The 17,448-nt window shown below is 41.8% G+C and overlaps 1 protein-coding gene across 1 annotated transcript in view; it reads right to left on the reverse strand.

Annotated features, from left to right (window-relative positions):
* Nucleotides 1-15,511, reverse strand: part of vkorc1l1 (vitamin K epoxide reductase complex, subunit 1-like 1) — a gene marked incomplete at its 5' end in the record, with an annotated part of 34,232 nt that extends 18,721 nt beyond the window's left edge. The window contains one exon of the mRNA XM_084320217.1: nt 15,318-15,511. Within this exon, the coding sequence (XP_084176343.1) occupies nt 15,318-15,511 (194 nt within the window). The remainder of the gene's footprint in view (nt 1-15,317) is intronic.
* Nucleotides 15,512-17,448: the final 1,937 nt, after the last annotated feature.

Here is a 17,448-nt window from a genome sequence, read left to right on the forward strand (position 1 = left end):
GTGCGTTTGCTGTTGGTGTGAACGCGATCGAACTTTATATAGTACCACTACCTAATCTAGAGCAAATGAGTGACAGACGCCTAGTGGCGGCTGGCGCGCGACCCAACTTGACAGCTCCAAGTGACAGCTTGCGCGCGACCCAACTCAAATTAATGACAAGCGCGGGGACAGTCTCTCTCTTCCTCTCTCTCTTCTCTCTAGACTCGCTCCGCGCGCGGACAGTCTCTCTCTCTCTCTCTCTCTTCCCCTCTCTCTCTCTCTCTCTACTCTAGACTTGTGCCGCGCGCGGACAGTCTCTCTCTCTCTCTCTACTCTCTAGTCGACTTGCGCCGCGCTCCGCGGCGCTCGTAATGACAGTATCCCTCTCTCTCATTACGCTGTCGGCAACCGTTTACGTTTGTGAGTGCTATAGTCCAATAGATGAACGACTTGGCGACTGTATGTCCTTTGTTTACAAATTAGATCCGCAGGGCGGTTAGGTGGTCGAGCGGAGATTGCGTTCGTCACCAGCCCCGGAGCTGTGAGCTTGGTTCGCCTGTTCGAATCCAGCTCACAGCTCCGGGGTTGTCACCAGCTTGGCTGGCCGTCTGCACTGATACAATTGGCTGTATCAGAGGGTGGGAGAAGCTGGCGGGGTGGGTCCGGGTCGTTGTAAACAGCGACTCCTACAGTTCGGTCGGGGCGCCTGCTAAGCGCGGATTGGACGTGAGGGGGATAGTGTGGTCCTCCCACACGCTACGCCCTCTCAATGAGAATCCGCGCTGCCAGGTGAAAAGAAGCGGTGATTGGCTGGACGTGTGTCGGAGGAAGCACGTGGTAGCCTCCACTCTCCCAAATGATCTGACTGTGGGGGGTAAAGCGCAGCGACCAGGAAGGGACTGGGAATTGGCATACGACTAACATTGGGATGGGAGAAAATCGGAGGAAAAATGGAGGGGGAAAAAGACCAAAAAAAAAAAAGAAAAAATTAGATCCGCACCAAAAAGGGTAGTGTGAATGCAGACCAAAATCAAACAATGTATAATTTTCACATTTGGTCCACCAGAAAGTCCTATCCGCGGACTTTCAGGTGTGAACACGCCCTAAGGAATTCCAGGCTTTGACTCTTTTTTCAAAAATCAAGCACTCACTTTAGACAGTTTAAGCACTTCAAGGACCTTGTCCGAACCGTGGTATAATGACACAGAACATGTTGGTACGTTTTATGTCTGATTATCACATGTCCTCCTCACAACAGAAGACATGTGATAAATGGTTGAATGTTCTGCTATGAGATTATGTTCCCTTTTGCCTACATGGCAGAGAATACTTCCCTATATACAGCTTCCATGTTGTAAAGTCAAAGATCAAAAGTCAAAGATTTTATTTGCCATGTATGGACGAATCCACATTTGAATACAGGTACAGAGCAAACACTGTGTCTACAACTAATCCAATACAGGTGCAGAGTAGAGAAACAGTACAGGAAAAATATGTAAAAACACACAGTACAGGTCTGCACACAGCGGGCGAGCGACATCGCCTGGCGATGCAATCGTCTGTCGCTCAACGACAATCGCTTGGCCCCCCACACCAGAGCCGACCGTTCAGGTATAATAAGCTATATGTGTCGCTCTGTCTAGCTGGGGGTGTGGTTACTTGTTTCCCCCGGAGGGAGATATGAGAGGACGGACCGGACGTTAGGTTGTTGTGAAGAGAGCGTATTAGCAGGTAGCTGTGTTGTGCATTACGAGGGAACTAAACCCATATTGAGCTGGAATTAAACCACCTATACAAATACAACCTCTCCTCATTCTTCCTGACATTACTGCATGACTGATCGCTACAATACGTTCATTACCACCGATTGGACAAGTATTATGCACCTGCTGAGAGAGAATGTTTTTTCACTGAAGACGCTGTTTTGTTCTCAACCATCATTTTCTTTGGACAATAAACCTTATAATTATAAACCACATCAGCTGTAGCCTGGACATTAAACTCTGTCAACATCCACAACTTCTTTTGTTACCCGAGTATAAAAACATCTAGTAGGTGCATCGTGGCGCATTGTTCATTTATTAGTTAATGACAAGCGGCCACTATAGCTTCTCCAACTAACGTTATTTATTTAAATTGTTCCTGTTAATAATAATGAACATAAGTAGCATGGTAATAACACGTAGGTTATTGATCAATGAATGTATTGATAAATTAATGGTGTACAAATGATACACCAGTAGAAGTCATGTTATTTCCTCACTGTGTCGCCTGCCGTCGCCTAAAAAAATAGGATCGGGGCGATTTTTCGCCAGGCGACAGAAATTGCTACGTGACCGTCGCTTCAAAATCTCCTGCCGTGTGGGTTCTCTCATTCATAACAATGGAGGCGATAGAATTCTGTCGGTTTGACATAGCCTAATGATGTGAATGCGTTTCTGCTACTGGATATACCAGATCCAGAGAGATACACCTGTGTGATGTTGCTACGGAGTTAAGCTAATAAAGGATACTCACAACTAGGGATGTCCCGGCCCCGATCACGTGATTTTCCGAAGATCGGGATCGACAAAAAAAAAACATGACCATGTTCACGTCTTAAACTCATACTGAGGCCTTAGCTTTGGTTTTAAATTGCATATCATCATTCATTTATTTATTGTCACACAGAGCAGAAGAATTTTGCCAAAACAAACCAATAGTATCCAGCTGCAGAACGGCAGACCAGCCACACTCGGACCCAAATAATTTTTTTTTTATTTATTTATATTTTTTTTTTATCCCAATTTCTCACATTACATTCACCCTGAATGTTGACGTTATCCAGGTGAAAAGTTAACTTCATAAATCATTTGATGTATAATTAAATCAAAGGAAATGCGTTTGGGTCTGAGAGTGTGGCTGGTCTGCCGTTCTGCAGCTGGATACTATTGGTTTGTTTTGGCAAAATTCTTCTGCTCTGTGTGACAATAAATAAATGAATGATGATATGCAATTTAAAACCAAAACTAAGGCCTCAGTATGAGTTTAAGACGTGAACATGGTTAAGTTTGTTGAATAAAAAAATAAAAGTAAAAAAAATAAAAAAAAGATTATCGGGAAATATCGGTATCGGTAGATACTCAAAATCACATGATTGGGATCGGATCGGGAGCAAAAAACGTGATCGGGACATCCCTACTCACAACCACAGCAGAGGACTCACGTATTTGTACTGTGAAGTAACACGACAATGACAAATGTGTTGTTTCCGTTTTTCTTTTTGACATAGTTGCGGCACATGGAACAAGTTAACAACTCACCACTACAGCCCCCAGTAGCCTAGCCAGTCTCTTGAAACACCGCTATCTTCAAACTTCCATTCCTCTCGAAACTTTCTTTTGTTAGGTGGTCCTGCTCATCCTTTTTGTCTGAGAAAACCACGGTGGGTTTTCTTTTTAGTGGCCGGCTTACTCCTTCCATTTAACGCTACTAACATTAGCTAATCGGTATAGCAGGCGTGCGTAACGTTACAGTGCAAGCAGGTACATAAGCAGGTGGTGGATGTGACGTCGGTAACAAGGAGAGATTGACGCGCGACTGGAGGCTGCAAAAAAGGTGACTGTCGTAAGACCAAAACACACCGCAGTTTTAATTATTTTACATGACTATTTTGTTACCCGCCATGTGGCGGACAGACCTCTCAGACCTCGCAAATGTCACTCGCCAAACCTAAAACCTGTACATTGGTGGTTGGGGGGGGGGGGGGGGGGGGGGGGTTGGGTAGGAGGGGTGGGAGGGGGACACTGTACAACTGTACAAGCAAAACTGTACATAGGAATATTGACAAAACCATACAGGTAATTTACTGTACATTGGAGGGGGTTGCGTTAGGACATTTACAGGGGCCAGTTTCAAATTGCAGTCTCCTTCAAGTTTCTTTCAAGTTTCAAGTTTCTTTAATAGTTGTCATACAGAAGTACAGAATACTTTTGTACAAAATGCTTCTTACTGTTGCGCTCCAGAGACTGTGCAAGACAAGATAAGTATGAAATAAAAACATAGTAAAATTAGAAGTAAAAAAAAGAGGTCACAGTGTTCAGTTTAGACATATGTACAATGTTCGATGCAGAATAGACGTAGTTACCATACAATATACAATACTGTGCAGTGTACTAATATACAATACTATATAGTGCAAGGCAGAAATGGAGAAATGGGACGAGGTGCAATTTAGGTACAATTCACAGTAGGTGTACGAGTTGTAGTGCAAATCCTTTATCAATAAATATAAAGTGTAAGTGTGTTTGTGTGATCTAAAGTGTGGAGAGTGGGTGCTGCAGTGTGTTGTTTGTTTGAGTGAGTGTGTGCGTGTGGGTGTGTGTGCTGTGTGCATTTGATGGTTGTTGCATAGTGATTATTGTTCGTTTAGCGATTATTGTTCGTTTAGCAGCCTGATGGCCTGGGGATAGAAGCCCCCGTAGGTGTTCTTTGAGAGTGGTTTTGAAAGTGGGTAGTGATTCACATCACATTCCTTTACAGCTTTGGGTAGGGCGTTCCACATTGATGTGGCATAATTGCGAAACGTGTTTAGTCCCTTGTTTGAGCCGAATCTGGGTTTAACAAGATTTGTGGAGCTCTGATGTTGTGATCGTGGTATTCACTGACCTTTGGGAAGTATTTTGACATGTACATGGGTACCTACCTCTCATTACAAGACACAGGTATTGAACAAGTGAAGGAGGCCAAATTGTTGGGTGTAACTATTGACGAGGCACTACTTTGGTCTACCCAGATTAATAACATGGTTACCAGGATGAGTAGAAACATCTCCATAATAAGAATAAATGCTTACCTCCTAACGAATACAACAATTAAAATGGTAGTACAATCTTTAGTCTTGTCCCATCTTGACTACTGCCCAGCAATTTGGTCTAGCGCGTCAAAGCAAGAGCTTAGTAAACTCCAGCTCACTCAAAATAGAGCTGCCCGACTCACTCTTCACTGCTCTATAAGGAATAGTGTGGAGGGAATGCATGCTAGACTGTCGTGGATGAGGGTGGAGGAGAGACTAGCATGCAGTTTGATTAGGTTTTTAAAGAACATTTGTACCTTGGGTAAACACACTCAATATTCTATGCTTTTATCCACCAATGATAGACATGACCATAATACCAGACATGCTTCAAGTAGTCGCTTCACCCTACCTCTGCCTAGAACCAATGCTCTAAAGAAAACGGCAATGTATAGAGCCATAACATATTGGAATAGGATCCCATTACACGGACGGAAAACAAGGACAGTTTCAAAAAGAAACTTAAAGGAGCCATAATCCGGAAGGAAATTATTATATGTCATGCATGAGTGTAGCTGCAGCCATGTTATCCAAAACTTGTTTACTTTGTGTGTTTTTTTCTTTTTAAAAGGTATGGTGAAATTGATGTTTTAGTAACATTGATGAGCATTCTGAAAGCAATTCTTAAAAAGATTCACTTTTAAAAACAATCTTAAATTGTATTTAACACTGTAAAGTATTTTGTTTTGTTTTTTGTTTTCCGTTTCTTTGCTTGCATGTAATTTTAGCCATCTTAATTGTTAGTTTCGTTGTGCATTGTGTGTTGAGTACTGACTTTTAATAATTCTGTTTTGCAATAATAATTGTTTTTGTATGTTTTTTTTGTGTGGACCCCAGGAAGATTAGCTGGTTGCCATGGCACCAGCTAATGGGGATCCGTAATAAAATCAAAATCAAACCTTGGTCCGTATAGTGCAGGGGTGGCCAACCAGTCAGAGACTAAGAGCCACAAAAATTACTGTGGTACCACAAAGAGCCACACCATATACCAGCGTTTCTCAACCTTTTTTTTCAGTCAAGGCACCCTTCATGTGTTTATAGGTCTCACCCTCTGGCCTCTGAAGTTGCTAATGTCTTTTTTATTTGGGCCTCACAGGGTTAAAAGTACCCTGTGAGACCCACGGTTGCAAAATTACAAAATCACTTTTAGCCATTTAAAAAAACAATGTTTATTTAAAAAAATTTAAAGGGGAACTATTTTACTATTTCTTTCACTATTTGGGCACTTTTACACAATTCCTGTGAGTCTATGGAACACCTAGGTTTTTTTCAAAAAAAATGCATTGTTTTGTATTTCTAATCAAGTACTAAAAACCGCATTTTTCTACCTCAAAATCTTAAGCCGTTTTGAGGCTGGGATCCAACCACTGTGTGGCCTGGTGCCAACTGCCACATCAACTGCCACATTATTATGCAGCTGAGAAATCTCTGACATCACAGATATGCACATTTTCAGATGACTCAGTTCAGTGAGGGTGAATATTGTGAGAGGAGAATTGGAAGAATTCGCCAATATGAGAATTAGAGACATATATCCTATTAATATAAGTCCACATAGCTAAGAAACAATGGTAAACACTGAAAAAAGCCATTTATAAGATAGTTCCCCTTTAAGCACATGTATAGTCAATTGGTCCTGTTGTTCAGCCTCACAATGCTACAGTATTTGATAGTAAATGTGTTTATATGTCCCACCCTCTGGCCTCTGAAGTTGCTCATTTCTTTTTAATTTGGGCCTCACAGGGTTAACCTCTTAAGCCCGAGATATACAGTAAAAGTGTATATTTTCAGCATTACGTTTGTTTACCAATTATTTTAACTGTTATTAGTGAAATATAAGATTATAGAAATCTCAGGGCATTGAGTCGGAAACCGGCGCATATTGACAGGAGGAAGTGGCACAGCCAAAATTGAGTGTAGTCTTTTGAAGGAAGAGACTCAGGGCTTTCAAATTTCGAAAAACTACCCTACCCAGCTCACACCAGCCCCTGTCAATCATCTGACTTCTGGATTTACTTTTTAATTTCTCTTATTTTTTGGGATTATCTCCCACAAACCTGAACGTTATTGCCATAAAACAGAACGCAGTTAGTTTCTCTACCTTTCTGTGAACGTCTTGCAAAAAACAGTGTTGCAATATGATGAAAAATGGTGGAGAAATTTACATTATAAAAAAGATGGCAGAATTCAGTACTGTATCTACAAAACCTTCTGTTTAATCATCTTCCCTTTATTCATTTGCTTAGATTTTTCAGGTCTGGTCAATTTTAGCATGGTGTTAATTACAGTCAAAGATACATTTTTTTTTAAATAGAATTGATATTCTCCTTTGGTTCATTACAATTTACTCAAGCCTAGTAACAGACACACTATTTCTGACACTGATCCATATATGTCCCTAGATTCAGATACCAAGAACATGCAAATGGACCATTTAAAAAAAAAATTGTAAATGTTTATTCTACGTCCTTATGGAATGAGTGACATAAAAAAAAAAGTAAAAAAAAAATGTATGGATGGAAGAGCCGCACATTGACGGGCAAAGAGCCGCATGCGGCTCGCGAGCCGCGGGTTGGCCACCCCTGGTATAGTGTATCTTGTAGACCAGGCCCATTGCAAGTTGCTGTACTCTGTCGTCTACTCTAAGCCATCCTAGGTTGTCAAAGTGGGCAGGGGTGAGGTGGGTTCTAGGAGTAAGGTCAAGCAGTAGTCTGACCAGTTTGTTTTGAGATGTGTTGTTATTTAGTTTTTAGCGCCTTTGAGGTGCTTTGGTACCATGAGGTGCAAGCATAGTCGGAGTACCCTTGAATGAGTCTGTGCAGTGCAGACTGTGGGTGACTTATCACTTATCACTTGGGCGGAGCCCAGCCCAAAACGGCTTGAAATCATGAAGTGGAAAAAAGCTGCTTTAGAGTACTTTATTAGAAATACAAAACAATGAATTTACAGATGTGTTCCATACTCACAGGAATTGTGTAAAGTTGCCCAAATAGTGAAAGGAATAGCAAGACATGTCCCCTTTAAAACAAAAACGCCTGGATGTAACTTTGCCAAAACAGCATGAGAGCGACTCTTTCACCTTTTACATAGCTAGCTTGAGCATGGAGCGATTGTTTAGAGCACATGACGAAATACACTCCAAATCTTTCATGTACAGGGCTGTACAGTGCTACGAGGGTGTAGCATATTGCCCCTAAAAATAGCCTGTGCTAGTAGAAAAAAATATTTGGGGGGCACCCTTGCTAGTACTGATTTCAACCCTTTCATTCGTATTTCTAGGGCTGACCTTCGATTTTTTTTGAATTCGAAGCTTCGGGGCCGAGATTCGATTTTAATTCGAAGCTTCGAAATAAGAATTTTTAAAAAATAATTAAAAATGTTTTAATGTTGTGGGACTTGTACAGCACTTTGTTCAACTTTGTCAGTGCTGTAAAGTTTAAACCTTTTTAAATCTTAGACAAACTAAACACTTTGCTTCCATGAAATATTGTAAGCAGTCATTTGAGGCTTTATAAAAGCAGCACAATGAACACAAATCTGTCAGTGCCGAGTCCGACCTCATCTTAAATAACAAACAGCATTGCTTGTTGTAGTCAACAAAGAGAGGCAGAGTTTATTTTGCACAAAAAAAAAAATAATAATAATTCATATATATTTTTTTACTTAATCGAATTTTATTTTCATATTCAAATCCCATGCCCATCGAACGAAGCTTCGAAGCTTCGAAGTATTTAAGACAGCCCTACCCACCACAAATAGATTTCCCAAAGATTTACACAATAACACAATGCTTGTGTTACCGGTATATACGGTATAGCCTAGTCGTTTCCACTGATGACTGTATCTAATGCTCCCGGGGCGTCCACCACCACTAATAACCTAAGAATCGAATGCACCCTGGCCATCCACCACCACAAATAACCTAAGAATCTAATGCAGGGTGCTCCAGTAGCACACCATGTTACTGCGCTGCGTCGCGGGACTCCGTGCTGCGTCACGGATCTGGTTGACTCCGAGTTCGATTCCCGGACTCGCCGTCATTTGCCGAATGTCTCCCCCTGCTCTCTCTCCCGTTTCACCCTACAACTGTCGGTCATGCTTGACCAGAAAAGCGATAAACGCTAAAAAATAAAGTAAAAAAAAAAAAAAAAAAGAGAATCTAATGCACCCTGGCCAGACACAAATAACCTAAGAATCTAATGCACCCTGGGGCCAGACACAAATAACCTAAGAATCTAATGCACCCTGGCCAGACACAAATAACCTAAGAATCTAATGCACCCTGGCCAGACACAAATAACCTAAGAATCTAATGCACCCTGGCCAGACACAAATAACCTAAGAATCTAATGCACCCTGGCCAGACACCACCACAAATAACCTGAGAACCTAACGTACCTCAGACAGACACCACCACAAATAACTTGAGAACCTAACGTACAGTACCTCGGCCAGACACCTCAAATAACCTGAGAACCTAACGTACCTCAGACAGACACCACCACAAATAACCTGAGGACCTAACGTACCTCGGACAGACACCTCAAATAACCTGAGGAGTGAGGACCAGTGTGGAACACTGTACCACTACAATAAATACTAGGGGTGGAACGGTACGCATTCGAACAGTGTACCGAACAATACACACATGCCCCGAACCGTGGAGGTCGTACCGAACGGTACGCATTCAGGGCATGTGTGTATTGTTCGGTTATATAACGTTACGTTAGCTACGAGCTAACTAACTTTAGCCAGTTCGATTAGTGGGGAAGGGGGGTATATTGACGAGTTACTACTTTGACAAATGTTGCCTATATTTTTCAGTCAGTTCGGTCTTTGTGTGACAAATATTATTAAAGGTAAACCTTTTTTTTTACCAAATAAATGAGAAGCATGTTTAAATCAGCAATGCCTCCCCTCTTGCTGTACCAAAATCTCTCCTAGCTCTAACCGTCACTGTCAAAATAATGTGCCTGATGTCAAATGGGCTCATTCTTTCAGTTTTTGCATGACTACGTCCTTGAAAATAACTGAAAAGTTGGATTATTTTTAGGCTATATATCGTATGTTGATGTATGGTATTTTTGGAGTGTTACATTTTTTTTTTATAAAAAAACAACGTATAGCGAACCAAACCAAAAACCGTAAACCTAAAACCGTGATACGAACTGAACCGTTGATTGTGAACCGTTCTACCCCTAATGAATAAATACGAATGCTGAAAAAATACAGGGTGGAGGACTTCTGTAACAGACAACTGTATACCTAATTATTAATATGATCAACCAACAAGGTAGTAGGTAGGCTTGGGCAATATTGAAATTCCCCTACTGACAATATTGCTGACAAGATTAGTAGATTCAAGCATAAGTGGCCGGTGATGGACATATAGCGCTGATAATTAACACTTGACATGTTTGTGGTCAGTGCATATAACTATCCCCAACTGCCTCTTTCACATCAGAAATGACATCACGTTATCTGCAGCTTGGTAATTCATATTGCGAATCCAATGTGTTGCGTTTGTTTAAACCTCGACTAAACCTTCTCAATTGGCGATTGTTCCTTTAGAATATAGAATCAGTTTGTGCCTTATGGTTATACCGTATCTTACGCTGCGCAGTTTGAAGAGCTAGGAGGCCTCATAGTTCAGTGTAAAGTGAAAGTAAGAGTTGTCACGTTAGGCGCATTTCTATTATTTTGCCAACGAGAGCCGACATCTTTCCAAAGTTTTCTCCACTAAGTTAGGCTCCATGCAGTATAACTTTATATATATATATATATATATATATTATATGGTCCGAACGTAGGCTCACTAGTGTGGTCAGGATATGAAAATGATGACTTTGATACAATACCTACCTAAAATATCTCAATACTTGAAACGATTCCTCGAGTAACTTGATTATTTGTATATTTACTATTGCTCTTTAGAGCAAAAGTTATTTCTTATCAGATTACTCGATTACTCAAATAAATCTATAGCTGTAGGCTGTAGCCCTACCAATACTGAAACAATACTACAGCAAAAACCTAAAACATCATGAAAAGTAATGGTATAATATATTAGACGACAGCCCTGACATGACAGAAATACTTGAGATTTAAAAATGGACAACAGAGGATATGAATGTACAAAGTTTGAGTCGTTGTACAATTTATTAATATTATTATTGTAGAAATTAACTGGGAATCACAGTTCGTCTTACCTTGAAAAGTCAAGAAGGTTGTGGGGGAAAATATAGATGTTTAAACTGCACATAAAGGCTAAGGGGTGTGTGTAATTAAACAAACTACAACTACACATCGAAAATAATATTCAGTTAAACTATTTTGGTAAAATGACCAGTAAAACGATGATACTTAACGTCACAGAAGGAAATCATCCCAGGTATCTTTGATGACACGTCTGCACTGTGAGTTTAGTGGAAAGGATTGGCAATTTCAGTAGCAGCAGCTGTACAGTATTACTGATGCTTCCCCATTTAGCCTAAGCACTTCAAAAAGATTTTATATGGCCACTATGTCTGAGTGGGAAACAGAGTGCTGCACACAAGTACCAGTACTAATAAAACGAGATATTGTGCTGTTTTCAACAGCAGGGTATCGCAATGCTTTTCTAGTATGGTATGCCATGTAACACTAAGACTCACACAATGTTTCTAAAGAGAAAATGGAAAGAGAGAGACAGACTATAGACCTGTTCGTTGTATACGTCAGACTCAGTGTGTGCACGCATCAAGGGGGCAAAAGGAACGTAATCCTGGTCAGAACAACAGGGCAGACTACAATATATTTGCATTTGTTAGCCCTGCTAGTAGTAGCGATCTAAACAATCAATCCATGCCAAAGCATGTAAATATGTAAAAGGTGATGCTGATTCGTTTGAAACAACTTTTAGTCAGGGGAGTGTTGTGGTTTCTCCATAGAGCCCCGTCGTACCTTTTTAGTGCAGCAGCTTGCGCAGTTGTTTAGTCACGTGACTCAGTTGGTATCGCTGATTGGCTGGAACACAGTATGTTTGTATACAGCGAACAGGTCTATAGTGCAAGATTAATAACGGGTGTTGCATAATTGAATATCATTCTGTTATTGGGGACATGCAAGCAAGGGCCATTATCGTGGCTACGTGCACAATACTGGCATGATAACGATAATCTCGTCACAAACTGGTTTCAAATTAGAACCTGTCCAAGAAGGGGCGGTTAGGTGGCCGAGCGGAGATTGCGTTCGTCACCAGCCCCGGAGCTGTGAGCACGATTCGCCTGTTCGAATCCAGCTCACAGCTCCGGGGTTGTCACCAGCTTGGCTGGCCGTCTGCACTGATACAATTGGCTGTATCAGAGGGTGGGAGAAGCTGGCGGGGTGGGTCCGGGTCGTTGTAAACAGCGACTCCTACAGTTCGGTCGGGGCGCCTGCTAAGCGCGGATTGGACGTGAGGGGGATAGTGTGGTCCTCCCACACGCTACGCCCTCTCAATGAGAATCCGCGCTGCCAGGTGAAAAGAAGCGGTGATTGGCTGGACGTGTGTCGGAGGAAGCACGTGGTAGCCTCCACTCTCCCAGATGATCTGACTGTGGGGGGTAAGTGCGCAGCGATCAGGAAGGGACTGGGAATTGGCATACGACTAACATTGGGATGGGAGAAAATCGGAGGAAAATGGAGGGGGAAAAAGACCAATAAAAAAAAAAGAACCTGTCCAAGAAGAACAGTAACTAAGTATTCTATAAGAAACTCAAGTTTCAAATCCGTTTATTGATTCCTAACTACAGTGTATTTCAGTCACGCTAAATCAAACGATACGAGTGAACTGCAATTAGGGATGCACCGATCCGATATTGATATTGGATATCGGCCCCGCCCCCGATATGACAAAAATAGCTAGATCGGGTATCGGAGACAATTTTAATTTTTTTTAAATATATTATATCGTTTTTTTATATATATATATATATATATATATATATATATATATATATATATATATAAATAACAATTCAGTACATTTATATCTGTGTTAATTTGTTACATTGTGTTTCACTAAGTTAGGAAAGTAATGTTTTAAGTCAAGCCTGATGTTGCCTTGCACAAAATAATGATCTCAGTCTCATCCACACAGTGAGGCATACAGAGTTTATTAATTACAATGGGTATCGGATCGGAACTGAAAAAGTCAGATCGGTGCATCCCTAACTGCAATACTGATAAGTCGTCTGCCAGGACCTAGTGCAGAGACCAAACATCATATCACTGGGTTACGTAGTGGTGTCAGTCAGTCAGCCAGTCAATTACTTTTGTTTACAGGACCATATACATGGACTGCAGCAATGTCAGCAAAGGTTTTGGCTGCCTGAGCTTCACACAAAAAAGATAGTGTTGTGACCTGCAATGGATTTCTACCATGGCTAGCACTGTATATAGTACTAAAGTATAAAGGCAGGTTGTGGGGAACTTCTACAAATGTATACAACTGTAGTAGTAGTAGTAATAATAATACAGATTGGATGCAATGTATGAGGGACTTTCAGATTAACCACGACTGTATGGTGCAGGGCAGGCAGACTTGTGCCACTGTTTCCATACATAGATTTATTTGTGGCCACAATATCAAACAGACCCACTACAAATGTTTTCCTGTACGATTTCTCCATTGACTTCAAATAGTAAAATGGAATGGACATGAGAAAGTAATTGAAACTGCACCTATGTGTACCACCGTCCTAAAGGGATAGTTCCGAACCCTAGCCCTATTTCTAGTTTACCAAATTATGCTGTTGATCGGTAGAGTCCTTTCTCAGCCCAATCCATGCTGTTCCTCATACTAGCTCCAGATAGTTAGCCACAAACCAATACAGAGTCAATGGGGTCACGCCCCTGTCTGTACAAGCCGAGTGAGGCTTGGAGAAATGTACTTTGTGTGCACTGTGGAGTACATTTCAGTGAGCCTCAGTCAGGTTAGTCATAATTCGAGCAAATAGCTAGCTTAAAAAAACATGAATAACCTAAATTAAGCTTACTTGATGAATTTGAACAAAACTTTGTACATTTGGCCATTGGTTTTTGGTATGCTGAATGATGAGACACGACAATGATCAGAAGTTGCCAATTACATGATAAATTAGCCTAGTTATAAAATGGACCTAGGCCACCATGTCTCCCGCCAAACTCTAACAACACTAAAGCCAACACGGTTACAGCAGTTGCCAATTAAAACATTTAAGCGATTAGCTAATACATGTAGCCTGGCTAGTACCAGTAGCGCCGATCCAATGACTAACTAGGATACCATTGCCACCATTATATGGTGACAGCACAGGTTTATCCAGCTAAGTTATTTTTGTTGTGATGTCAAGGTGAATTTGTCCTAATCCAGTATCCCAAATGAGAAAAGTAGTCAATCTGAGATCTAATGCATACTAGTAGCAACTCTCATCACGAGGACCCACCACAACCTATAGTCAGGTATAGACTACTATTACCAGTAACCATATAGTAACCATAACATATTAATAGTTGTATCAGTCCATTCAGGGCAGGCCGGTTGGGCTGATTGATGGTGATCAGTTAAAGGAATATTTGACTTTAGTATAACTAAAGTTGAGCAGCCTTACATCTATGTAAGTGCATCTACAAGTAAGCTAGAGAGACAACTGTTGTTGTCCCCGTCAGCTGCTGTCAACACCACCATTCCGCCCAGGTGTCAGACTGACAGACTCCATATCACTTTCATTAATTTGGGGGACCTAATCTAAATATCATACTTCTGAAGTATTGTGAAAATTGTGTTCATAATATTTGACCATAATAAAACTGTGGAGTTTCCCTGTGCAATCTATCAGCTTAAAATGTATGAAGGGAGTAACTGCTAAGGGTTGATCCCCAACCAGAAGTGACACAAGACATAACAATGTTATTACCATGACGAATGAATGAATACAGTTAGTGATATTCCCCCCAAAGCTAAGAGAGAGAGCAGCAGACTATAGCAACAACTAAAACCAGTTGTTTGACGATGAATGAATGCATTCATTGAATCATGAGCACCACCATCATCACACCCCACTTGTCAAACCAAGAAAGTAACGTCATTCTTCCAACGTTACTAGACGAGGAGAGAACCATAGGTTAGCAATGTTGCTGCTAGCTAGCTTGTTCAAGAAATGGGCAGCAAGCTAACACAAGTAACCAACAGCTACGATGCGATAGATAGCTAGCTAGATATGCTAACATGGCTAAATTGAGCTAACGATTGCTAGCTACTGATATTACTATTAAATGTAGTCTGGGCAGCTTAGGTAACGATGATGCTAACGTTAGCTGGTTTCGAACAAGATTAAGCTAGAGTATTACACGGCCGTGTTTATGTATGTTTTCCAGTTAGAGCTGTAGTAGCACTAGCTTGCTGCGGTTCAGCCCGGCGCCTCTCTGACAGCAGCTCCCCCCAGCAGCCCTTCCTCCCTGCAGCCACACAGCCAGCCCGTCTCACTGATGCATTCAAAATTACCTGGAGGTGAAGACTTTCGAACAGCTAATAGAACTGCTGACGTCGCACATGGCCTGGTAATTCGAGTCCCTGGCCGTTTCCCTCTCCACGTGAAAGGCATATAAAGACAATATTATGCCTAATAGGCAAACGAGGAGCCGGGCTATTCTTTCCCATCGAGGGGTGGTTACTCTCAGGACGGGCGCCGCCATCATTCTCTGGCCTCGAGCTCGAGAGACGCAACGACTTCGCGTTGTTCGGGACGTAGAGGTGCGACGTGGAGACGCGTCATCATAACGTGCCGCGTCATCATGGGTGTGTCTCTCTGCTATATCTGACATGCACCGATCATGTAGCAATATCGTTTTATGAGCGACATGCACAAAACATACAATTTAGAGATAGATTGCACAGATAAACAAATGCTGTATGTTCAACGTCTGATGTAAACAAACCGCGTGAACTTTGGAAATTACTCAATAACCAACTAGGCTGCAGTAAAAAACTTAAAACCAGATTCTCAAACATAAACATAAAGACGGACAACACGCTCATCACAGAAAAGCTGGATGTAGCCAATTACTTAAATAGTTTCTTCACAAACATAGCCACAACACTGGTAAACAAACTACCCTCCCACTCAGGGCATTATGGGGTAGAACACATAGTAGCATACTACAAGAACCTAGGGGTCCACAAAGACGACTTCAAACTGGAAATGGTAACAACAGATGAGGTACTCAAAAAACTGAGCGCCCTCCAACCCAACAAGGCCACTGGCCATGACAACATCCCCTCCAAATTCCTCAGAGACTCAGCAGCCGCCATCACCCCAGTCATCACACACATAATAAACCTCTCCATAAAACAGGGACACGTCCCCAAGGACTTCAAAATTGCGAGAGTGACCCCTCTGCACAAAAAAGGCAGTAAATTAGACCCAGGCAACTACCGCCCTGTTTCTATCCTTACCTCCATCTCGAAAGTCATGGAAAAAATTTTATACGAACAGGTCGAAAAATACCTTGCGGAAAAAAATCTAATCTACGAATTCCAATCTGGCTTCAGAACATCCCACTCCACTGACACATGCCTTCTCTATTTAAACGACCACATCAAACAAGAGGTGGACGCGGGCAAATACTGCGGCATGGTCATGCTGGACCTACAAAAGGCCTTCGACACTGTCAATCACACCATTCTGATTGACAAGCTAAAAGCAATTGGTTTTGATAGTCTATCAGTGAGCTGGATGCAATCCTACCTGGAGGGGAGAGAGCAGATGGTGGAGGTAAACGGTACCCTATCCCCCCCCCTCACAGTAAACTGTGGTGTTCCACAAGGAAGCATACTAGGTCCGCTACTGTTCCTAATTTATGCAAATGACATGTCGTCAGCTTGTGACTGCAACTTGTTCCTGTTTGCGGACGACTCAGCCCTGCTGGTCTCTGACAAGAACAAGTTACAGGTTGAAAAAACCCTCAGCTCAGAACTAGGCAAAATCTGCATATGGCTCGCTGATAACAAACTATCATTACACATGGGCAAAACAGAGTCCATTCTCTTCGGTTCAAATAACAAACTCAGCAAGACCGACGGCTTCTCAGTTACAGTGGGTGACAATATTGTCACAAGGAAAGAAGATATTACCTACCTGGGTTCCATCCTAGAGGCAAATCTTTCCTGTGACAAAATGGCATCCAATGTAATAAAAAAAGTCAACCAACGAACACGATTCTTGTACCGGATCTCCTCACTGGTAAACAAGAACACCCTGAAGACTCTAGCAGGAGCACTCATTCAAGGGTACTACGACTATGCTTGCACCTCATGGTACCAAAGCACCTCAAAGGCGCTAAAAACAAAATTATAAACATCTCAAAACAAACTGGTCAGACTACTGCTTGACCTTACTCCTAGAACCCACCTCACCCCTACCCACTTTGACAACCTAGGATGGCTTAGAGTAGACGACAGAGTACAGCAACTTGCAATGGGCCTGGTCTACAAGATACACTACACGACCAAGGTACCCATGTACATGACAAAATACTTCCCAAAGGTCAGTGAATACCACGATCACAACACCAGAGGGAGCTCCACAAATCATGTTAAACCCAGATTCGGCTCAAACAAGGGACTAAACACGTTT

Source organism: Notolepis coatsorum, assembly GCF_963971535.1.
Source record: "Notolepis coatsorum genome assembly, chromosome: 8".
Classification (NCBI taxonomy): Eukaryota; Metazoa; Chordata; class Actinopteri; order Aulopiformes; family Paralepididae; genus Notolepis; species Notolepis coatsorum.